General features: G+C 42.5%; 1 protein-coding gene across 6 annotated transcripts in view; it reads left to right on the top strand.

Moving 5' to 3' along the window:
* foxk1 (forkhead box K1) overlaps positions 1–19364 on the top strand; it is a 114743-nt gene that overhangs the window by 40849 nt on the left and 54530 nt on the right. For all 6 annotated transcript variants that reach the window (XR_010966814.1, XR_010966813.1, XR_010966812.1 and 3 more), the window contains exon 2: positions 11022–11216. Coding sequence is in view for 2 of the 6 variants with exons in the window: in XM_068002896.1 (XP_067858997.1) it covers positions 11022–11216 (195 nt within the window). In the remaining 4 variants the exon portion in view is untranslated. The remainder of the gene's footprint in view (positions 1–11021; positions 11217–19364) is intronic.

Below are 19364 nucleotides of genomic sequence, written 5' to 3'. Positions count from 1 at the left end.
AGAGATATGGAAGGGTAAGGTTATGGAGGGATTTGAAAACAAGGATGAGAATTATAAAATCGAGGCGTTCCATGGCACTATTTCGAAGAAGAGCAGGGGAGTTCTCCCCATGTCTTGCCCAATATTTAATCCTCAACCAACATCACTAACACAATTTATCTGATCGTTACATTGCTGTTCGTCTGACCTTGCTGTGCGCAAATTAACTGCCGCCTTTCGTTACATTACAACAGTGACTACACTTCAAAAGTACTTCATTGGGTGTAAAGTGCTTTGGGACATCCTGAGGAGATGCATTTATATTGCACCTTTCAAGTCTTGAGACTCACTCATGGTGTGTGAGTTGTTTTGTTAAAAATGGCTGTTGTTGAAGTTTGTTGCTTTAACACCTTTTGATATTTGTTCTGTTGTTCAATCATAACATGTTTTAAATAGTTAAATCCGCACCCAGCGTATACATAACTCTGACGGGCAAGTTCATTGCAATTTGTGTGCATTTCAGCCACTACAAATTGCTATTTTTTTTATGTATGTCTGCTGTTTACCATCCAAATTGCTGTCTACCATTTAATTTGACTGGTTCACTTCTTGATTTGTTTGGAGAGTGTTTTTTTAAACTCACCCAGTTTGAATACAGTTTTTCTTCAACCTCCCCCCTCATTAGTGTGAACTTTATCACGCATACTGTGTGAATTCCTCTGTCTTGCATGATGTCATCAAAGTGCATCTCTGCTTGACCTTATAATACACTAAATGGATACCCTTCATGGCTCTATGAAGAAACCTTTTTCAAATATGAATTTTGAAAGAAGCTGCAATCAAGCAAAATTTGTTATGAACACTTTCTAGGATAAAATATTGTGAAATCCAGTAAATCATTCCACTATTATAGATGCTGCTTCTATTAAAAGAAATAACATAACTGTGCATTAACTATTCAAAGTATCTGGCTGTGCATTAGTCTTCCACTCAAGTGCATGAAGGAAAAATCATAGAACTGGTCAGAATCGTGGCTTAACAGAAATTCTGAGTATGATGGTTGGTGTACACAGCTTGGATACTTCATAAAGATCACAAAAATAAGTACAGATGAGGGAGGTCATTTGGCCCATCTAGCTCATCTGTACATAGAAACCTACAGTTGCCCCATCACAGCACCTCAGTGTATCCTGAATAATTCCAGGAATTTTGCGGTTTTATTGGGTTGGGATCAGAAGCAGTGACATTGGGGACAATTTTAACCTAACCCGCCTATCGGGAAACTGACCGGATCGGGTGCATACTGGTTTTACACCCCGCCCGATTTTTACTCTCCATTGAAGTCAGTGGGGAATAATATTGGGTGGAGTGTAAAACCATCAATTCACCCAATCCTATGGGTTTCCCGCTCAGCGAGTTAGGTTAAAATTACCCACACTGTGCTTGACCTACCTGATATCTGCCCTTCTGAGCTTGCTCCTATTTCTTCCACTCCCCCTCCTCCCCATTCCTTTCCTTTTGCCTTTATTTCTCTGAGAAATTTTAGATTCACTGATTTTCAGGCAGCAACCTGCTTGCAATAGTAATGTTTCTAGTTGCTCAAAGAATTGCAGATTAGCTTTTCTAAAGTAACTTATAGCTGTTGTTTCAATTGTGCTGCAGTATAGTTTATAGGATGTTGCATGGACTTCATTGTAAAGGGTTCCTAGCTTGTACTCCTGTGTTATTTATGTTTAATTTTATTAATTCTGCAGTATTGGTTTGCAATTCTGTGGGAATTATTCCAGAACAACAACCTATTAGTGCCATCTTCTAACCAGCAACTGTGCAAATTACTTGCTCTTAAACTGCTTTTATATTGTTTTAGTGATGTGCTGATGTTCGCAGCATTCTGGTCTCGAGCAGCTGGTGTCATTCCCAAAGTAAACTTGCTGGATTTGCTAGGGCCAGCTAAAACCAGGAAAACCTGGTTTAAATAAAATAAACCTGATCTTTCCGGCTTTAGCGATTCCAGCAATTTTTACTTCAGGATTGCTGCCGGCTGTGTGAGACCCACGTGTTGGAAGTTGGAAGCTAGTAGCACTAACAGGCCACTAAACCCCATAACAGAAAGGTACAGGATTACTGCATTTGTCCATTGACCTCCAGAAGCACAGAGCAAAACTACCTCAAGATGGTATTCTGTCTCCCCAAATGAATGCAAGGCGCCTCATTTATATTGGCGCTGTCTCCAACATATATAACGTACAACATCCTAGCTGGCCAGCAAATTGATAACTTTATGGACCAACCTCACTGGTAAACTGTGACTGTAAAATCTTAGCTCGCATTCTTGCCCTTAGGCTTGGAAACATGAAACACCCAGCTGGCTCACAAGAGCCAGACAGGATTTGTCTGTGGGCAGCACTTGCAACAGTATAAGCCATTTTCTGGGATTTTATTCCATTTAAACAACAAATGAAATTTCAGCCCTTGGTTCTTTCATTAGATGCTGAGAAAGCATTTGTTAAATCTTTTTAATATATAAAAAAAATGTGGGAACGGAGTGGTAGACTGCAAGTCTGCATCTGCGATTTCCCACTTTCAGTTGGGCTGCCTAGGAAAGGAGTAATCAGAGTTTAGTTACTTACTCTTCTAGGGGTGAAAAGGAGGAAAGGAATCATTTTGGACAAAGTTAGTAAGTGAATGCCCCAGGCGGCGTGCTCTCACACTTTCTAGTAACCGGTTCCAGACTTCTGTTGGCAGAAGTCTGGGAAATGGATCATGACCCGCTCTCGCAACAAGAGCGGATTTCAGTATTGGCTTTAGTGGCCTGGTTCCCAATTGTCGTTGACCAACTAGCACGATTGTCATCTTCCTGGTCCATTGAGAAGGGAGCCATGGGGCTTCACAGATTTTCAACATGACAAATGGAAAGCAGACTGAGTTTGAAATACTGGTACTTGATGTAAAAGGACAGATGGTAGGCATGTCTATATTTGGTAACCGGGATTTTGGACTTGATTTGCCACATTAGCCACCCAATGGATGTGGTCTTTGAGATCTCTATATAGATGTGTGTTTTTATTTAGATTCTTGGTTAATATGGGAGTCATAAACTATTTACATTGCTATATATCTGAAATTATGATACATCCAGTAAGGCTACTAGATTACTTACTATCTGGAATTGTCACACTGATAAGTGAGCATTATGTATCCCTATATTAAAAAAAAAATTGGATCTGACATACTTCATACAGTCACATACGTCATTTCATTCTGTGTTCTTCTGACCTGGTGCTGGATACTTAAGAGCACCTCCCAATCTTCAAGTTTTCTTCACCAACATGTTATTGATCTTTGGATCTCCAGTTTATAGCAATTAAGTTTTGTGGCTTTATAAAGAGTCAGATTTGGCTAAGCAAAGCTGTGCTTTAGCAGAAGAATAATGTATGCTATAATGTGTAATGTCTGACCCACTAGGGGAAATCGGCTAGTGTTAGAAAATCGTGATGGTATGGTCATGTAGGCAATAAAAAAAAATGTCTTTGGAGTGTGGAAGACACTGGCATTTATTGCCCATCCCTAGTCGCCCTGAAGGCATTAAGAATCAACCATGTGTTGTGGGACTACAATCACATGTATGCCAGACCAGATATGGGTGTCAGGATCCCTTCCCTGAAGGACATTATTGAACCAGTTAAGTTCTTGTGACAATTCAATGCATTAACCACTAGGCTACCGTAGCTGTTGAACTCCCTAAAACAAGTTAATTTGGCAACACCTCTAGACCCTTGTTAGCATTATCCCAGTTTCCTCTAGACAAGGGCTCCAAAAACACCTCAGATTGTTCTTTATTGCCCTTTAGTGGCAACACTGTACCAATGATAATTGGTTCTGAATGCTGTGAAGGAGGTTGTCCTGATGCTACCTTAATGCTGACACCTGTAACAGAAGTAGCTTATAGTTTTTTTTAATGTAGTTTTAAAAGATTCTGGGTGGACATTTTTAGTTTCTGTTACATTTGCATTGTGAAATATGGCTTAGGATTAAAAGAAGAAAATCTGCAAATGTTGATGGCCTCTGGCTAAATGGACACTTATAAACATTCTCATTCTTCCAGCAATATTCCTGAGTCTGTGGCATCTTGTAACTGATTCACTAACAAATGGAAACTATCTTTCACTTTTTCTATTCAAAACCTTTTATTATTTTGAAAGCTTCTAGTACCATTGAAAAAGGCTCAATTTTTCAAGCCTTTCTATAACCTCATTTTCCTGGTATTATTCCAGTGAATATTTGCTATACACTTTCCGTGGCTGTAATATCTTTCCTATAATCGGTGCCCAGAACTTCATGCAATATTCCAACTGTGGCCTAACCAATGTCTTTTACCAATTCACCATCACTTCCTTCCTTTTATATTCTATGCCCCTACTAATAAAACCCAGAATCCCATTTGACTTTGATCGTTTCTACTTGCAGTCTGATCGTTTAAAAGATTTTTATATCTGCCCCCCATAATCTCTCTGTTCTTCCACTCTTAAGAGATGTATCATTTGGGATATACTTTCTTTCATGGTTGTTTTGCCCCCAAATGTAGACTTTTTTGCATTGAGTTGTTTCTGCCATCTATCTGCTTGCTCTGTTAATCTGTCTTCTGTTCTCCTGCAATTCCTTCCTTCTCACAGTTTGCCATAGCCCTTATTTGGTATCAGCAGCAAACTTCGATATCGTTCTCTTTGGTACTCTCGTCTCTGTGTCAGAAGGTCATGAGTTCAATCCTCACTCCAGGACTTGAGCACTTGCTTTAAGCTGATATTTCAGTGCAATAATGAAGTACTGTATTGTCAGAGATGCCGTATTCAGATGAGACCTTTCTTAACAATGGCGTTATCTTCCATTTAATACCATATGTCTTAATTTTTGTGACCAGTCTCCTATACAGCATCTTACCAAGTGCCTTGTGGAAATTCGTACATATTTACCCATACATTCTGATTATTAGTTGACCATGACCTGCCCTTTATAAATCCATACCGACTGTTCCCGATTAGCCCATGTTTCTCTTAAGTGTTCATTAATTTCATACTATAGTATAGCCTCTAGGAGTTTAGCCACAACCAACATAAGACTAATTGGCCTTTAATTTCCTGACAAATGTATTAGTTTTTTGAGGATGTAACTAGAAAGGTAGATAAAGGGGAACCAGTGGATGTAGTACATTTAGATTTTCAAAGGGCATTTGATAAGGTACCACATAAAAGGTTGTTACGCAAGATTAAGGGCTCATGGGGTTGGTGGTAATATATTAGCATGGATAGAGGATTGGTTAATAGATAGAAAACAGAGAGTAGGGATAAATGGGTAATTTTCAAGTTGGCAGGCTGTAACTAGTGGGGTACCGCAAGGATCGGTACTTGGGCCTCAGCTATTTACAATCTATATTAATGACTTGGATGACGGGTCCGAGTGTAGCGTATCCAAGTTTGCTGACGATACAAAGCTAGGTGAGAAAGTAAGCTGTGAGGAGGACACAGAGTCCGCAAAGTGATATAGACAGGTTAAGTGAGTGGGCAAGGTGGCAGCAGATGGAGTATAATGTGGGGAAATGTGAGGTTATTTACTTTGGTAGGAAGAATAGAAAAACAGAATATTTTTTTAAATGGTGAGAAACTATTAAATGTTGGTGTCCTGGTACAAGAAACACAAAGTTAGCATGCAGGTACAGCAAGCAATTAGGAAGGCAAATGGCATGTTGGCCTTTATTGCAAGGGGTTTGGAGTACAAGAGTAAGGAAGTCTTGCTGCAGTTGTACAGGGCTTTGGTGAGACCTCACCTGGAGTACAGTGTACAGTTTTGGCCTCCTTATCTAAGGAAGGATATACTAGCCTTAGAGGCGGTGCAACGAATGTTCATTAGATTAGAATCATAGAATCATAGAAGTTGCAACATGGAAACAGGCCCTTCGGCCCAACATGTCCATGTCGCCCAGTTTATACCACTAAGCTAGTCCCAATTGCCTGCACTTGGCCCATATCCCTCAATACCCATCTTCCCCATGTAACTGTCCAAATGCTTTTTAAAAGACAAAATTGTACCCGCCTCTACTACTGCCTCTGGCAGCTCGTTCCAGACACTCACCACCCTTTGAGTGAAAAAATTGCCCCTCTGGATCCTTTTGTATCTCTCCCCTCTCACCTTAAATCTGTGCCCCCTCGTTATAGACTCCCCTAACCTTTGGGAAAAGATTTTGACTATCGACCTTATCTATGCCCCTCATTATTTTATAGACTTCTATAAGATCACCCCTTAACCTCCTACTCTCCAGGGAAAAAAGTCCCAGTCTGTCAAACCTCTCCCTGTAAGTCAAACCATCAAGTCCCGGTAGCATCCTAGTAAATCTTTTCTGCACTCTTTCTAGTTTAATAATATCCTTTCTATAATAGGGTGACCAGAACTGTACACAGTACTCCAAGTGTGGCCTCACCAATGCCCTGTACAACTTCAACAAGACATCCCAACTCCTGCATTCAATGTTCTGACCAATGAAACCAAGCATGCTGAATGCCTTCTTCACCACCCTATCCACCTGTGACTCCACTTTCAAGGAGCTATGAATCTGTACTCCTAGATCTCTTTGTTCTATAACTCTCCCCAACGCCCTACCATTAACGGAGTAGGTCCTGGCCCGATTCGATCTACCAAAATGCATCACCTCACATTTATCTAAATTAAACTCCATCTGCCATTCATCGGCCCACTGGCCCAATTTATCAAGATCCCGTTGCAATCCTAGATAACCTTCTTCACTGTCCACAATGCCACCAATCTTGGTGTCATCTGCAAACTTACTAACCATGCCTCCTAAATTCTCATCCAAATCATTAATATAAATAACAAATAACAGCGGACCCAGCACCGATCCCTGAGGCACACCGCTGGACACAGGCATCCAGTTTGAAAAACAACCCTCGACAACCACCCTCTGTCTTCTGTCGTCAAGCCAATTTTGTATCCAATTGGCTACCTCACCTTGGATCCCATGAGATTTAACCTTATGTAACAACCTACCATGCGGTACCTTGTCAAATGCTTTGCTGAAGTCCATGTAGACCACGTCTACTACACAGCCCTCATCTATCTTCTTGGTTACCCCTTCAAAAAACTCAATCAAATTCGTGAGACATGATTTTCCTCTCACAAAACCATGCTGACTGTTCCTAATTAGTCCCTGCCTCTCCAAATGCCTGTAGATCCTGTCCCTCAGAATACCCTCTAACAACTTACCCACTACAGATGTCAGGCTCACTGGTCTGTAGTTCCCAGGCTTTTCCCTGCCGCCCTTCTTAAACAAAGGCACAACATTTGCTACCCTCCAATCTTCAGGCACCTCACCTGTAGCGGTGGATGATTCAAATATCTCTGCTAGGGGACCCACAATTTCCTCCCTAACCTCCCTTAACGTCCTGGGATACATTTCATCAGGTCCCGGAGATTTATCTACCTTGATGCGCGTTAAGACTTCCAGCACCTCCCTCTCTGTAATATGTACACTCCTCAAGACATCACTATTTATTTCCCCAAGTTCCCTAACATCCATGCCTTTCTCAACCGTAAATACCGATGTGAAATATTCATTCAGGATCTCACCCATATCTTGTGGTTCCGCACATAGATGACCTTGTTGATCCTTAAGAGGCCCTACTCTCTCCCTAGTTACCCTTTTGCCCTTTATGTATTTGTAGAAGCTCTTTGGATTCACCTTTGCCTGATCTGCCAAAGCAATCTCATATCCCCTTTTTGCCCTCCTGATTTCTCTCTTAACTCTACTCCGGCAATCTCTATACTCTTCAAGGGATCCACTTGATCCCAGCTGCCTATGCATGTCATATGCCTCCTTCTTCTTTTTGACGAGTGCCTCAATCTCCCGAGTCATCCAAGGTTCCCTACTTCTACCAGCCTTGCCCTTCACTTTATAAGGAATGTGCTTACCCTGAACCCTGGTTAACACACTTTTGAAAGCCTCCCACTTACCAGACGTCCCTTTGCCTGCCAACAGACTCTCCCAATCAACTTCTGAAAGTTCCTGTCTAATACCATCAAAATTGGCCTTTCCCCAATTTAGAATTTTAACTTTTGGGCCAGACCTATCCTTCTCCATAGCTATCTTAAAACTAATGGAATTATGATCACTGGTCCCAAAGTGTTTCTGGGATTAATTCCTGGGATGAGAGGGTTGTCCTATGAGGAGAGGTTGAGTAGAATGGGCCTATACTGTCTGGAGTTTAGAAGAATGAGAGGTGATCTCATTGAAACATATAAGATTCTGAGGGGGTTTGACAGGGTAGAGGCTAAGAGGTCGTTTCCCTGGCCGGAGAGATTAGAACTAGAGGGCATAGTCACAGGATAAGAGGTTGGCAGGACTGAGATGAGGAGGTACTTCACTCAGGGTTGTGCATCTTTGGAATTCTCTACCCCAGAGGGCTGTGGATGCTTAGCCATTGAATATATTCAAGGCTGAGAGATAATTTTTTGGACTCTAGGGGAATCAAGGGATATGGGGATCCAGCAGGAAAGTGGAGTTGAGGCTGAAGATCAACCATGATCTTATTGAATGGCGGAGCAGGCTCGAGGGGCTGTATGGCCTACTCCTGCTCCTATTTCTTATGTTCTTCATCTCTTTTTCCTGCCTTTTTGAACATTTGCCATCCATTGGCACAATTCTCACTTCTAGAGGTTTTGATTAATATCTCTGCTATCTCCTCCTCAACTACCTTCAATATTCTAGGATGCATGCCATCTATTTTTAATCCCACTAACTTTTTTCTACAGTTTCCTTTTGAATACTCATCTTCAGTAGTGGGCCTTTCACACTCTCAGATTCTCCTATAGTCCTACTTTCACCATACGCTGTAAAAACTCATACAAAATACCTAATTAGCATCTGACATTCCTGGACTCTTGTATTAAGATGGTTCCTTTCGTCTCTGTGTTAAATTGCTTTTTTTGGGACTCTCCTTTTATCTCTTATTAAAAACCCTTGCTACTTCCCATTAAGGTGACCACCAGTCTTCTTTTAAACTCACTCTTAGAGCCTTGAAATTGTTGTTACTTCCTTTCTGTATCTCAGATTTCTTCTGTGTTATCTCCCCTGTATTTATCATTGTAAACAATTTTACAACACCAAGTTATAGTCCAGCAATTTTATTTTAAATTCACAAGCTTTCGGAGGCTACCTCCTTCCTCAGGTGAACGATGTGGAAAATTGTTTTCACATCGTTCACCTGAGGAAGGAGGTAGCCTCCGAAAGCTTGTGAATTTAAAATAAAATTGCTGGACTATAACTTGGTGTTGTAAAATTGTTTACAATTGTCAACCCCAGTCCATCACCGGCATCTCCACATCATGTATTTATCATATGGTTGTTAAGTTCATTTTTGCTGTGGCCTCATTTGATCTATAAGACCTCCTGCTTTTGATGAGCTCCTTTTACTCATAGTTAAAATATACTTTGCCTGTACCGTCTCCAGCAATCTTCCACTGTTTGTCCTGTTACTTTTTCCAACCAGTTAATCTGGGTTGGGTCCTCTTTCATGCCAGTGAAGTTTAATTTTAATTAAATTGGATAACCAGCAATTTTTACCAAGAAGGGATTAGAACTTAATATTGGCGTTGCTGTTTAGCAAGTCTGGTAGTCAATTTATTTTTCTCTGTGCGGAACAGGATGTTACCAAATTGTTTTTTTTAACTCTATTTACCCCTCTCCCCCAAAAGCTTTATAAAACCCTGTTCCTTTTTAAAAGTAAGTTCCTGCTCTGTACCACCAGACTGCCTGATCCTTCATGTTTACAATTATACAAATTTACTTTACACCCTTTTTGCAATGCTGCTGTCAACAGCAGCTCTGACTTCAATGGAAGTGCTGTAAAGTACATGAGGTGCCTTCAGAGGGTCCTAGAGACATGACTTATAGGTCAGCCAAGCTGTTGGTCACTTACTGACCTCACCTATTTGGACTTTGCCTAGGCCTGGCAATCAGAAAATGAAGTTGACGTGCCTGGCTTAAAAACAACATGTACCTGCACGCTTGATCACAAGTCAATGCCATCACCCACCGCTTCCTTTGTATCTCTCGCCACCCACATCCCGCAGCTTCTTTTCCCCACTTACAACTGTTTCCTTAAACTCCTCTCCCCTGCCCCCTCCAGCCTTACCTCCAACAATAAGTATAAAGAGCTCATGGACTTCTTTCATCACTAAGATTGAGCCCATCCATTTTGCTGTTGCCTGGATTACTTTCTGAAATAGCTGAGTGCCTAGTGGCCAATAACCAGATTAATGAATGCTGTAAACATTGGCAATTTGGTGCTGGTGATAAGCTACGCTAACTCACACAGAACCTGACTGGTATCACAACACTATCAATTATTCCTATTGTACTTCAAATTCCTTGCCATAGAAATCCACTACTGAACATTTGCTGCTAGCAATCTCTGACCCGTTGGTTCCCACTTCACTGACTTTTCAGTGGTCCTGCTTAACACGAGTTATATAAACTTAAAAATAAAAATGGCAAATGCTGGAAATCTGAAATAAAAATAGAAAATGCCAGAAATATGTAGCGGATTAGTCACAGTAGGAGGGGAAGGGAGGTAGAGAGACTAAAGTTTTGGGTAGGACATGTCAGCGGAATTGTGAAAGTGTGGTGAAAGTGCAAAAGAATGAATTGTGTACGTATGGAGTGTTTAATTGACATGTGCTAGGGTAGCCTGGAAAGCTGAAAATGCAGCTGTTTTGCTGCTTGAGCAACCGTGACTAATACTGAAGAGGAAAATGCCTGCGTACTCGATTTTGACGGGTGCCAGGAATTTTGTAGCCACGGTTTGAAAACTTACCTATTGCATCTTAGTAGTCAACGGATTGCTTTGTAGAGAGAAATTTTAGGCTTATTAGTTTAACCTATCTAGCTGCATGAACATCATATCTGGATTGCTTATGTGATTTGTTCTTTTTCACAATCTCTTGCTGACTTTTTTTTTTCCCCTTTTCCCTTTCAGGTGTATGTTCCGTTTTCCCAGCACTGTGATAAAGATTACATTTACATCACTTTACAGTAAACAGGAGGTGAAGGAGGAGCAGCCACCGTCCCCCATCTGTCCCCTCCGCCCACAGATCTCACCACTCAAAATTAACATTCCTGATCCAAACATCGAACTGGTCAGCCCGATCCCCTCACCCACTGGTACTATCAGGTAGGAGCCTTAAACACACTCAGAGTTGTATCTATCTTGTCTCGAATGAGAGACTGGCAATTTATGTCTCCATCTCTAGTTCTCCCTGGGTCCCACGTGCTGTTCCCCGGCAGATGGACAGTAAATGTGACAGCAAGAGTGGCTGAAGCCTCCCTGAGATGGGGAGCCTACTGCACCAAAATTGTGTTTACAAACCCCTGTTCTTCGACTCCATGATAGAGCATTGGGAACCAAGTTGTATTTTGGTTCCTTACTAAGTTGGAGGTTTTATGTTCTGTACATGTTTGTTTGTTTAAAGCAACAGGTACATGACAGAGTTCGTTATCAGTGGATTCAACTATATATTTTGGTTCATTTAAGCAAGCATTTTTCTGATACATATAGAGGCTATTCTTCTGTCATGTTCCTTACTATGTGTCTGAAACCAGTCTGTGATGCAGTAAGGATTATCTATATCCGCACAGTTGGGCTTACTGGTTCAGTGAACAAGATAACTTCTGTACCACCCTGGTTTGATGTGTAGAAACAGCAAAGGCTAATCTGGTCAGATATGTATGATATGACCATATCAATGTTAGATTTCTAACTGGTTGGACGAAAACTAGCTTTGAAGGCGCTTCTTTTTCCAGGCCATCAGAGATCAATTTTTCCAATTCCAGGCCGGGGGGTGGGGGGGGGGTCTCTTCTAAAATGAACAACGACACCGGACAGACTAGGAAAATCAGGTTAATGATGTGATTTTTAAGTTTTAAAATAAATAGCTAGAATAAGGCAAATTAATTTGAAATAAAAGAAGGAGATAATGGAATACAGAATGCAAGAAAAATGGGAAGACGGCAGACACAAGTTTGTAAGACGGCTTTTTTAAGACGGCTAAAACAGCATGAAGCAGCTGCAGCAATCGTGATCAGGAATAGAACAGGGAGTTGCAGAGAGACCCCATTAAAATTAACCAGGAGGTTTGTGAAGTGTATAGTCTTCTGTACCAGTCAGAATCTCAGGCAGCAGTCTGTGAGTATGAGCACTTTTTTGCAAGCCTTAGATTCCAGAGTTAGACCAGTTTGATGTGATTTTTTTTAGAAGAGCTAGCTGAGGTGTAAATGGCAGTAGGGGACATGCAAAGGGATATGTCATTCGGCTTGGGTGAGTACAAAAATTTCCTGCCCAAGTTGGAGCCAGCATTACTGAAAGTCTTTGAACAGATATCCCAGGATTCCAAACTCGGTACTGCTCTTATTTCAGTGCTGGCAAATAAAGGGAAGAACCCCATCCACCACTGTAGCTACAGGCTTATCTTTCTATTACATATAGACCGCAAAGTACTGCCGACGGTGCGAACATTCCGTATGGAAGCAGTGGTTCCACATATTATAGATAGCGATCAGGTAGGATTTGTAAAAGGCCTTTACTCCGAGGTAACTTGCACACATTTTCTGACTATTTGCATAGTAAGTGCCATACCATGGCCTTCTGATTGGATGCTGAGAAGGTGTTCAGCAGGGTAGAGTGGAGGTAACAAACAGTAGACAAGGGTAATGTAGTAGATGTAATAAGTTTGGATTTTCAAAAGGCCTTCAATAAAGCCTCATGACTCATAGTAGACTCGTGACTGAGGTCAGAGCATGTGGAGTCAGGGGGATAAGTAGCAGAATGGATATCAAGCTGGCTGCAGAACATATAACGGAAAGGGTAGCTACTCAGACTGGCAGAGGGTAGGAAGTGGTGTTACACAGGGATCAGTGCAGGGACCACTGTTGTTCACAATTTACATAAACAATTTGGATTCGGGAATCAGAGTACAATTTCAAAATTTGTGGACGACACCGAATTGGGGGGGTATAGTTAATACTGAGGAGGACTGCGACAAAATACAAGAAGACGTTAATAAAATTATACAATGGGCATGTAATTGGAAAATGAATTTCAATATAGATAAATGTGAGGTGTTACATTTTGGTAGGAAGATTAAGCAGGCCACATACTCCTTGGAAAATGAGTCTAAATGGGGTAGAGGATCAAAGGGATCTAGTGGTACAGATACACATCACTAAAAGTAGCGACGCAGGTTGATAAGGTCATTTTTAAAAAAAAGCATACAAAACACTGGGGTTCATTTCTAGAGGGATAGAATTGAAAAGCAGCGAAGTTATGTTAAACTTGTATCGGACCTTTTGTTAGACCACACTTGGAGTGCTGTGAAAAGTTCTGGTTTCCATAAAAAGGACATAGAGACACTAGAGAAGGTGCAAAAAAGATTCACGAGGATAATGCCAGAAATGAGAGGATAAGACGATATACTTATCAGGAAAGGTTGAACAGGCTGGGGCTCTTCGAGAAAAGAGAAGGCTGAGGGGTGACCTAATAGAGGTCTTTAAAATTATGAAGGGATTTGATAGACATAGAGAAGATGTTTTCACTTGTGGGGGAGACCAGAACTAGGGGCCATAAATATAAGAGAGTCACCAATTAATCCAATAGGGAATTCAGGAGAAACTTCTTTATTTTACCCAAAGAGTGGTGAGAATGTGAAACTTGCTACCACAAGGAGTAATTGAGACGAATAGCATAGATGCATTTAAGGGGAAGCTAGATAAGCATATGAGGGAGAAATGAATAGAAGGATATTCATTGATGGGGTTTAATGAAGAGGAGTGCGAGGAAGCTCTTGTGGAGCCTGTTTCTGTGCTGCATTTGTTCTATAGCTTAGAGAAATTTGGTTTTGGCCCTAATTTCATCAGTAGGATGAGTTCTGTACCAGCTAGCTTTAATTACAGCTACATATTGTATTATCTCCCTTTTTGTTTTGAGTTGGCTAAGGGTACAAGGCAAGCATCCTTGCCTTCTCCATTACTATTTGTAAGAGTCTAAGAATCCATAGCAGTTGCCTTAAGGCCAGACCCTTGTAACCTAGACACAAGATTCAAGGGTTAAAAAAAGATTTGTATATATGCAGATAATTAGTATTGTTACCGGACCCTCTGTCCTCTCTCATGTCTAGTCCGGGTTATGGCCCAGTTTTAGGATAGTGTTAAATGGGGAAAGTCAGAGGCTTTCGTTAAATGGTAGGTGCTTGCACAGTTACCTTATCTTTTTTTTTATTCGTTCATGGGATGTGGGCGTCGCTGGCGAGGCCGGCATTTATTGCCCATTCCTAATTGCCCTTGAGAAGGTGGTGGTGATCCGCCTTTTTGAACCGCTGCAGTCCGTGTGGTGAAGGTTCTCCCACAGTGCTGTTAGGAAGGGAGTTCCAGGATTTTGACCCAGCGACGATGAAGGAACGGCGATATATTTCCAAGTCGGGATGGTGTGTGACTTGGAGGGGAACGTGCAGGTCTTGTTCCCATGTACCTGCTGCTCTTGTCCTTCTAGGTGGTAGAGGTCGCGGGTTTGGGAGGTGCTGTCGAAGAAGCCTTGGCGAGTAACTGCAGTGCATCCTGTGGATGGTACACACTGCAGCCACAGTGCGCCGATGGTGAAGGGAGTGAATGTTTAGGGTGGTGGATGGGGTGCCAATCAAGCGGCTGCTTTGTCCTGGATGGTGTCGAGCTTCTTGAGTGTTGTTGGAGCTGCACTCATCCAGGCAAGTGGAGAGTATTCCATCACACTCCTAACTTGTGCCTTGTAGATAGTGGAAAGGCTTTGGGGAGTCAGGAGGTGAGTCACTCGCTGCAAATTACCCAGCCTCTGATCTGCTCTTGTAGCCACAGTATTTATGTGGCTGGTCCAGTTAAGTTTCTGGTCAATGGTGACCCCCAGGATGTTGTTGGTGGGGGATACGGCGATGGTAATGCCGTTGAATGTCAAGGGGAGGTGGTTAGACTCCCTCTTGTTGGAGATGGTCGTGTCTGGCACGAATGTTACTTGCTACTTATGAGCCCAAGCCTGGATGTTGTCCAGGTCTTGCTGCATGCGGGCTCGGACTGCTTCATTATTTGAGGGGTTGCGAATGGAACTGAACACTGTGCAACATCAGCGAACGTCCCCATTTCTGACCTTATGATGGAGGGAAGGTCATTGATGAAGCAGCTGAAGATGGTTGGGCCTAGGACACTGCCCTGAGGAACCCCTGCAGCAATGCCCTGGGGCTGAGATGATTGGCCTCCAACAACCACTACCATCTTCCTTTTTGCTAGGTATGACTCCAGCCACTAGAGAGATTTCCCCCTGATTCCCATTGACTTCAATTTTACTAGGGCTCCTTGGTGCCACACTTGGTCAAATGCTGCCTTGATATCAAGGGCAGTCACTCTCACCTCACCTCTGGAATTCAGCTCTTTTGTCCATGTTTGGACCAAGGCTGTAATGAGGTCTGGAGCAGAGTGGTCCTGGTGGAACCCAAACTGAGCATCAGTGAGCAGGTTATTGGTGAGTAAGTGCCGCTTGATAGCATTGTCAACGACACCTTCCATCACTTTGCTGATTGAGTGTAGACTGATGGGGCGGTAATTGGCCAGATTGGATTTGTCCTGCTTTTTGTGGACAGGACATACCTGGGCAATTTTCCACATTGTCGGGTGGATGCCAGTGTTGTAGCTGTACTGGAACAGCCTGCCTCGAGGCACAGCTAGTTCTGGAGCACAAGTCTTCAGCCAGGATGTTGTCGGGGCCCATAGCCTTTGCTGTATCCAGTGCACTCAGCTGTTTCTTGATATCACGTGGAGTGAATCGAATTGGCTGAAGACTGGCTTCTATGATGGTAGGGATATCGGGAGGAGCCCGAGATGGATCGTCCACTCGGCACTTCTGGCTGAAGATGGTTGCAAACTCGTCGGCCTTGTGTTTTGCACTCACGTGCTGGACTCCGCCATCATTGAGGATGGGGATGTTTACAGACCCTCCTCCTCCCATTAGTTGTTTAATTGTCCACCACCATTCACGACTGGATGTGGCAGGACTGCAGAGCTTTGATCTGATCCGTTGGTTGTGGAATCGCTTAGCTCTGTCTATAGCATGTTGCTTCCGCTGTTTAGCAGGCATATATTCCTGAGTTGTAGCTTCACCAGGTTGTCACCTTGTTTTTAGGTACGCCTGGTGCTGCCCCTGGCATGCTCTTCTACACTCTTCATTGAACTAGGGTTGATCCCCTGGCTTGTTGGTAATGGTAGAGTGAGGAATATGCCGGGCCATGAGGTTACAGATTGTGCTGGAATACACTTCTGCTGCTGCTGATGGCCCACAGTGCCTCATGAATGCCCAGTTTTGAGCTGCTAGATCTGTTCTGAATCTATCCCATTTAGCACGGTGGTAGTGCCACACAACACGTTGGATAGTGTCCTCAGTGCGAAGACGGGACTTAATCTCCATGAGGACTGTGCGGTGGTCACTCCTACCAATACTGTCATGGACAGATGCATTTGCGACGGGTAGATTGGTGAGGACGAGGTCAAGTAAGTTTTTCCCTCGTGTTGGTTCGCTCACCACCTGCCGCAGGCCCATTCTTGCAGTTATGTCCTTCAGGATTCGGTCAGTAGTGGTGCTACCGAGCCACTCTTGGTGATGGACATTGAAGTCCCCCACCCAGAGTACGTTTTGTGTCCTTGCTACCCTCAGTGCTTCCTCCAAGTGGTGGTCAACATGGAGGAGGACTGATTCATCAGCTGAGGGAGGGCGGTAGGTGGTAATCAGCAGGAGGTTTCCTTGTCCATGTTTGACCTAATGCTATGAGATTTCATGGGGTCCAGAGTCAATGTTGAGGACTCCCAGGGCCACTCCCTCCTGACTGTATATCACTGTACTGCCACCTCTAGTGGGTCTGTCCTGCCGGTGGGACAGGACATATCCAGGGATGGTGATGATGGAGTCTGGGACGTTGGCTGAAAGGTATGATTCTGTGAGTATGGCTATGTCAGGCTGTTGTTTGACTAGTCTGTGGGACAGCTCTCCCAATTTTGGCACAAATCCCCAGATGTTAGTGAGGAGGACTTTGCAGGGTCGACTGGGCTTGGTTTGCCTTTGTCGTGTCCAATGCCTAGTGGTCCGTCCGGTTTTATTCTTATTATGACTTTTTGTAGCGAGGTTTTACAACTGAGTGGCTTGCTAGGCCATTTCAGAGGGCAATTAAGAATCAACCACATTGCTGTGGGTCTGGAGTCACATATAGGCCAGACCGGGTAAGGACGGCAGGTTTCCTTCCCTAAAGGACACTAGTGAACCAGATGGGTTTTTACGACAATCTGGTAGTTTCATGGCCACCATTACTGATACTAATGTTTTAATTCCAGATTTTATTTAATTAATTGAATTTAAATTCCCCAGCTGCCTTGGTGGGATTTGAATTCATGACTCCGGATTATTAGTCCAGGCCTCTGGATTATTAGTCCAGTAACATAACCACTACGCTACAGTACCCAATTACCTGGTCCTCTAGTTGGATTTCTACTTGTCCCAAACCTATAAGATTGTTAGGGGCTAACAAGTCCAACTTACTGGCTGTTTGATACGAAGTGAGATTATGAGGGATAGAAACTTCTGACTCGTTACCAGACAAGGTGAATGCTTTCACGAACACAATCCCTAGGTCGAACTATGTTTTCATATGATTCCATGGAGGTACAGGCATACAGGTTCAGTAAGCTTGCATCATGACTGTCTAAATTTTCTTTGGTAGGGAAATTCCCTAGATTAGTCAAAAGGCATTAGGGCAAGATAACGTATGCATTGGGCTTGTTGGATCCAAAATAATATGATTGAACGTTCAAACTTTGATGCAAAACAAAGTGGGTTTGTCATAAAAAGAATGTAGGCTGGCTGGGGAGGGAAATTGTGACCCTTAAGAGCTTAATTTTATGCTCCTACCAAGGGCTTGAAGTTGCAAAATGAAATATTGCCCTCCTCTTGTCTATTTGCCTACGTTGATTGAGTTGTCAACATTTTAAGGCAGCCTCCTTAAGTATGAGATAGAAGCCACTCTTGTGTTACAATTTTTCTTTGTTCCAATTTGGGAAGAGTGATCAGTCTCCTGTGTTTATATTATCATTTGGCATGGGTCTTCCCATGAGTTTTTGGAGGGTAATATGTAAAGAGACCCATTTTTCGTACATACGCAAGTGAGGCAAGTTCTTCGTCTAACCGGGGGAAAAAAGAGCTGCAGGAATAACGGATTGACCTTTAGTGGAATATATGTCGCATAAGACAGAAAGTTCTACAGTATGTTATAAAGAATGTGAACTACATGGAGCCAGAAATTGACACAGAGCCAGTACATGATGCAAACATACTTGTAAGACTAAGTAAATTCATTGAAGATGTTAAACCGTGCATCTGTTGTCAACGGCCCTCCAGTAAGGTCATAATGTCCAGAGACAGCTGCTTCTGTGATGTGGAACAGTCAGCATTTTCTACTTCTTGATTTTTTTTTACATGGTAAGGAAGAGGATTCAACAGCCCAATGCACTCGTGCTGAGAAATGTAAATGTCATTTAAAATGAAGGGATGTGCACATTGTACATTCCACTTTCAAGGTAAAGTTTTGTTTTATGTAAACGTCTGTGGATGTATTACAAACTTATACTTGGCTGGATTGTGTTATACGGCAGTAACTGAACGAAGAGCTCCGATGTCCTAATTCATTTGAATGTAGCTGGAGTGATTGAACTTGATAATTCCAAGGTGCTTGCTTCCTCGCAAAGCATAGCATTCAACAAAGTGTAGAGTATTTGTCCATTTATTATTTATGAAGTAATGAATGGGCAAAAATAACTAACCTGATTGAAATAGAAGTGATTTTATTTGAGCTGTTTGGTATTGGGAAATATAGTGCCGTGTATTATACAGAGGATATGGTCAGTGAAATACAGGATCAAAATCTGGTTGAGTTCAGATGTAACTATAAGAGTGAAGGTGGGTGGAATTTTGCACTCAAGCACGTCTTGGATTTTTGTGTTTACATTCATTTCGAGCTGTTGGGAAGGTAAGGATGGTTCCAGTGAGGGTACTTGCCTGTGAGGATAGTCTTTAAACGAAAACAAAATGTGATGATTATTTTTAAAAAGAGAGTACAATGGCACAATGCATAGTGTGTGGAGTGGAGGGATACAGGCCCAACCCACCTGGCTGAGTTTGCAATCTCTGTTGCATTGCTGTAGAGAGGGGAATAGTTAGAAGGGGAGTTGTTACTGAGCTGGCAACTGGTTAAATAGTCACTTTTGT

The sequence above is a fragment of the Heptranchias perlo genome, chromosome 22, assembly GCF_035084215.1.
Source record: "Heptranchias perlo isolate sHepPer1 chromosome 22, sHepPer1.hap1, whole genome shotgun sequence".
In the NCBI taxonomy this organism is placed as follows: Eukaryota; Metazoa; Chordata; class Chondrichthyes; order Hexanchiformes; family Hexanchidae; genus Heptranchias; species Heptranchias perlo.
Note: the sequence above shows the minus strand (reverse complement) of the source record. Positions and strands in the feature narration are given on the sequence as shown.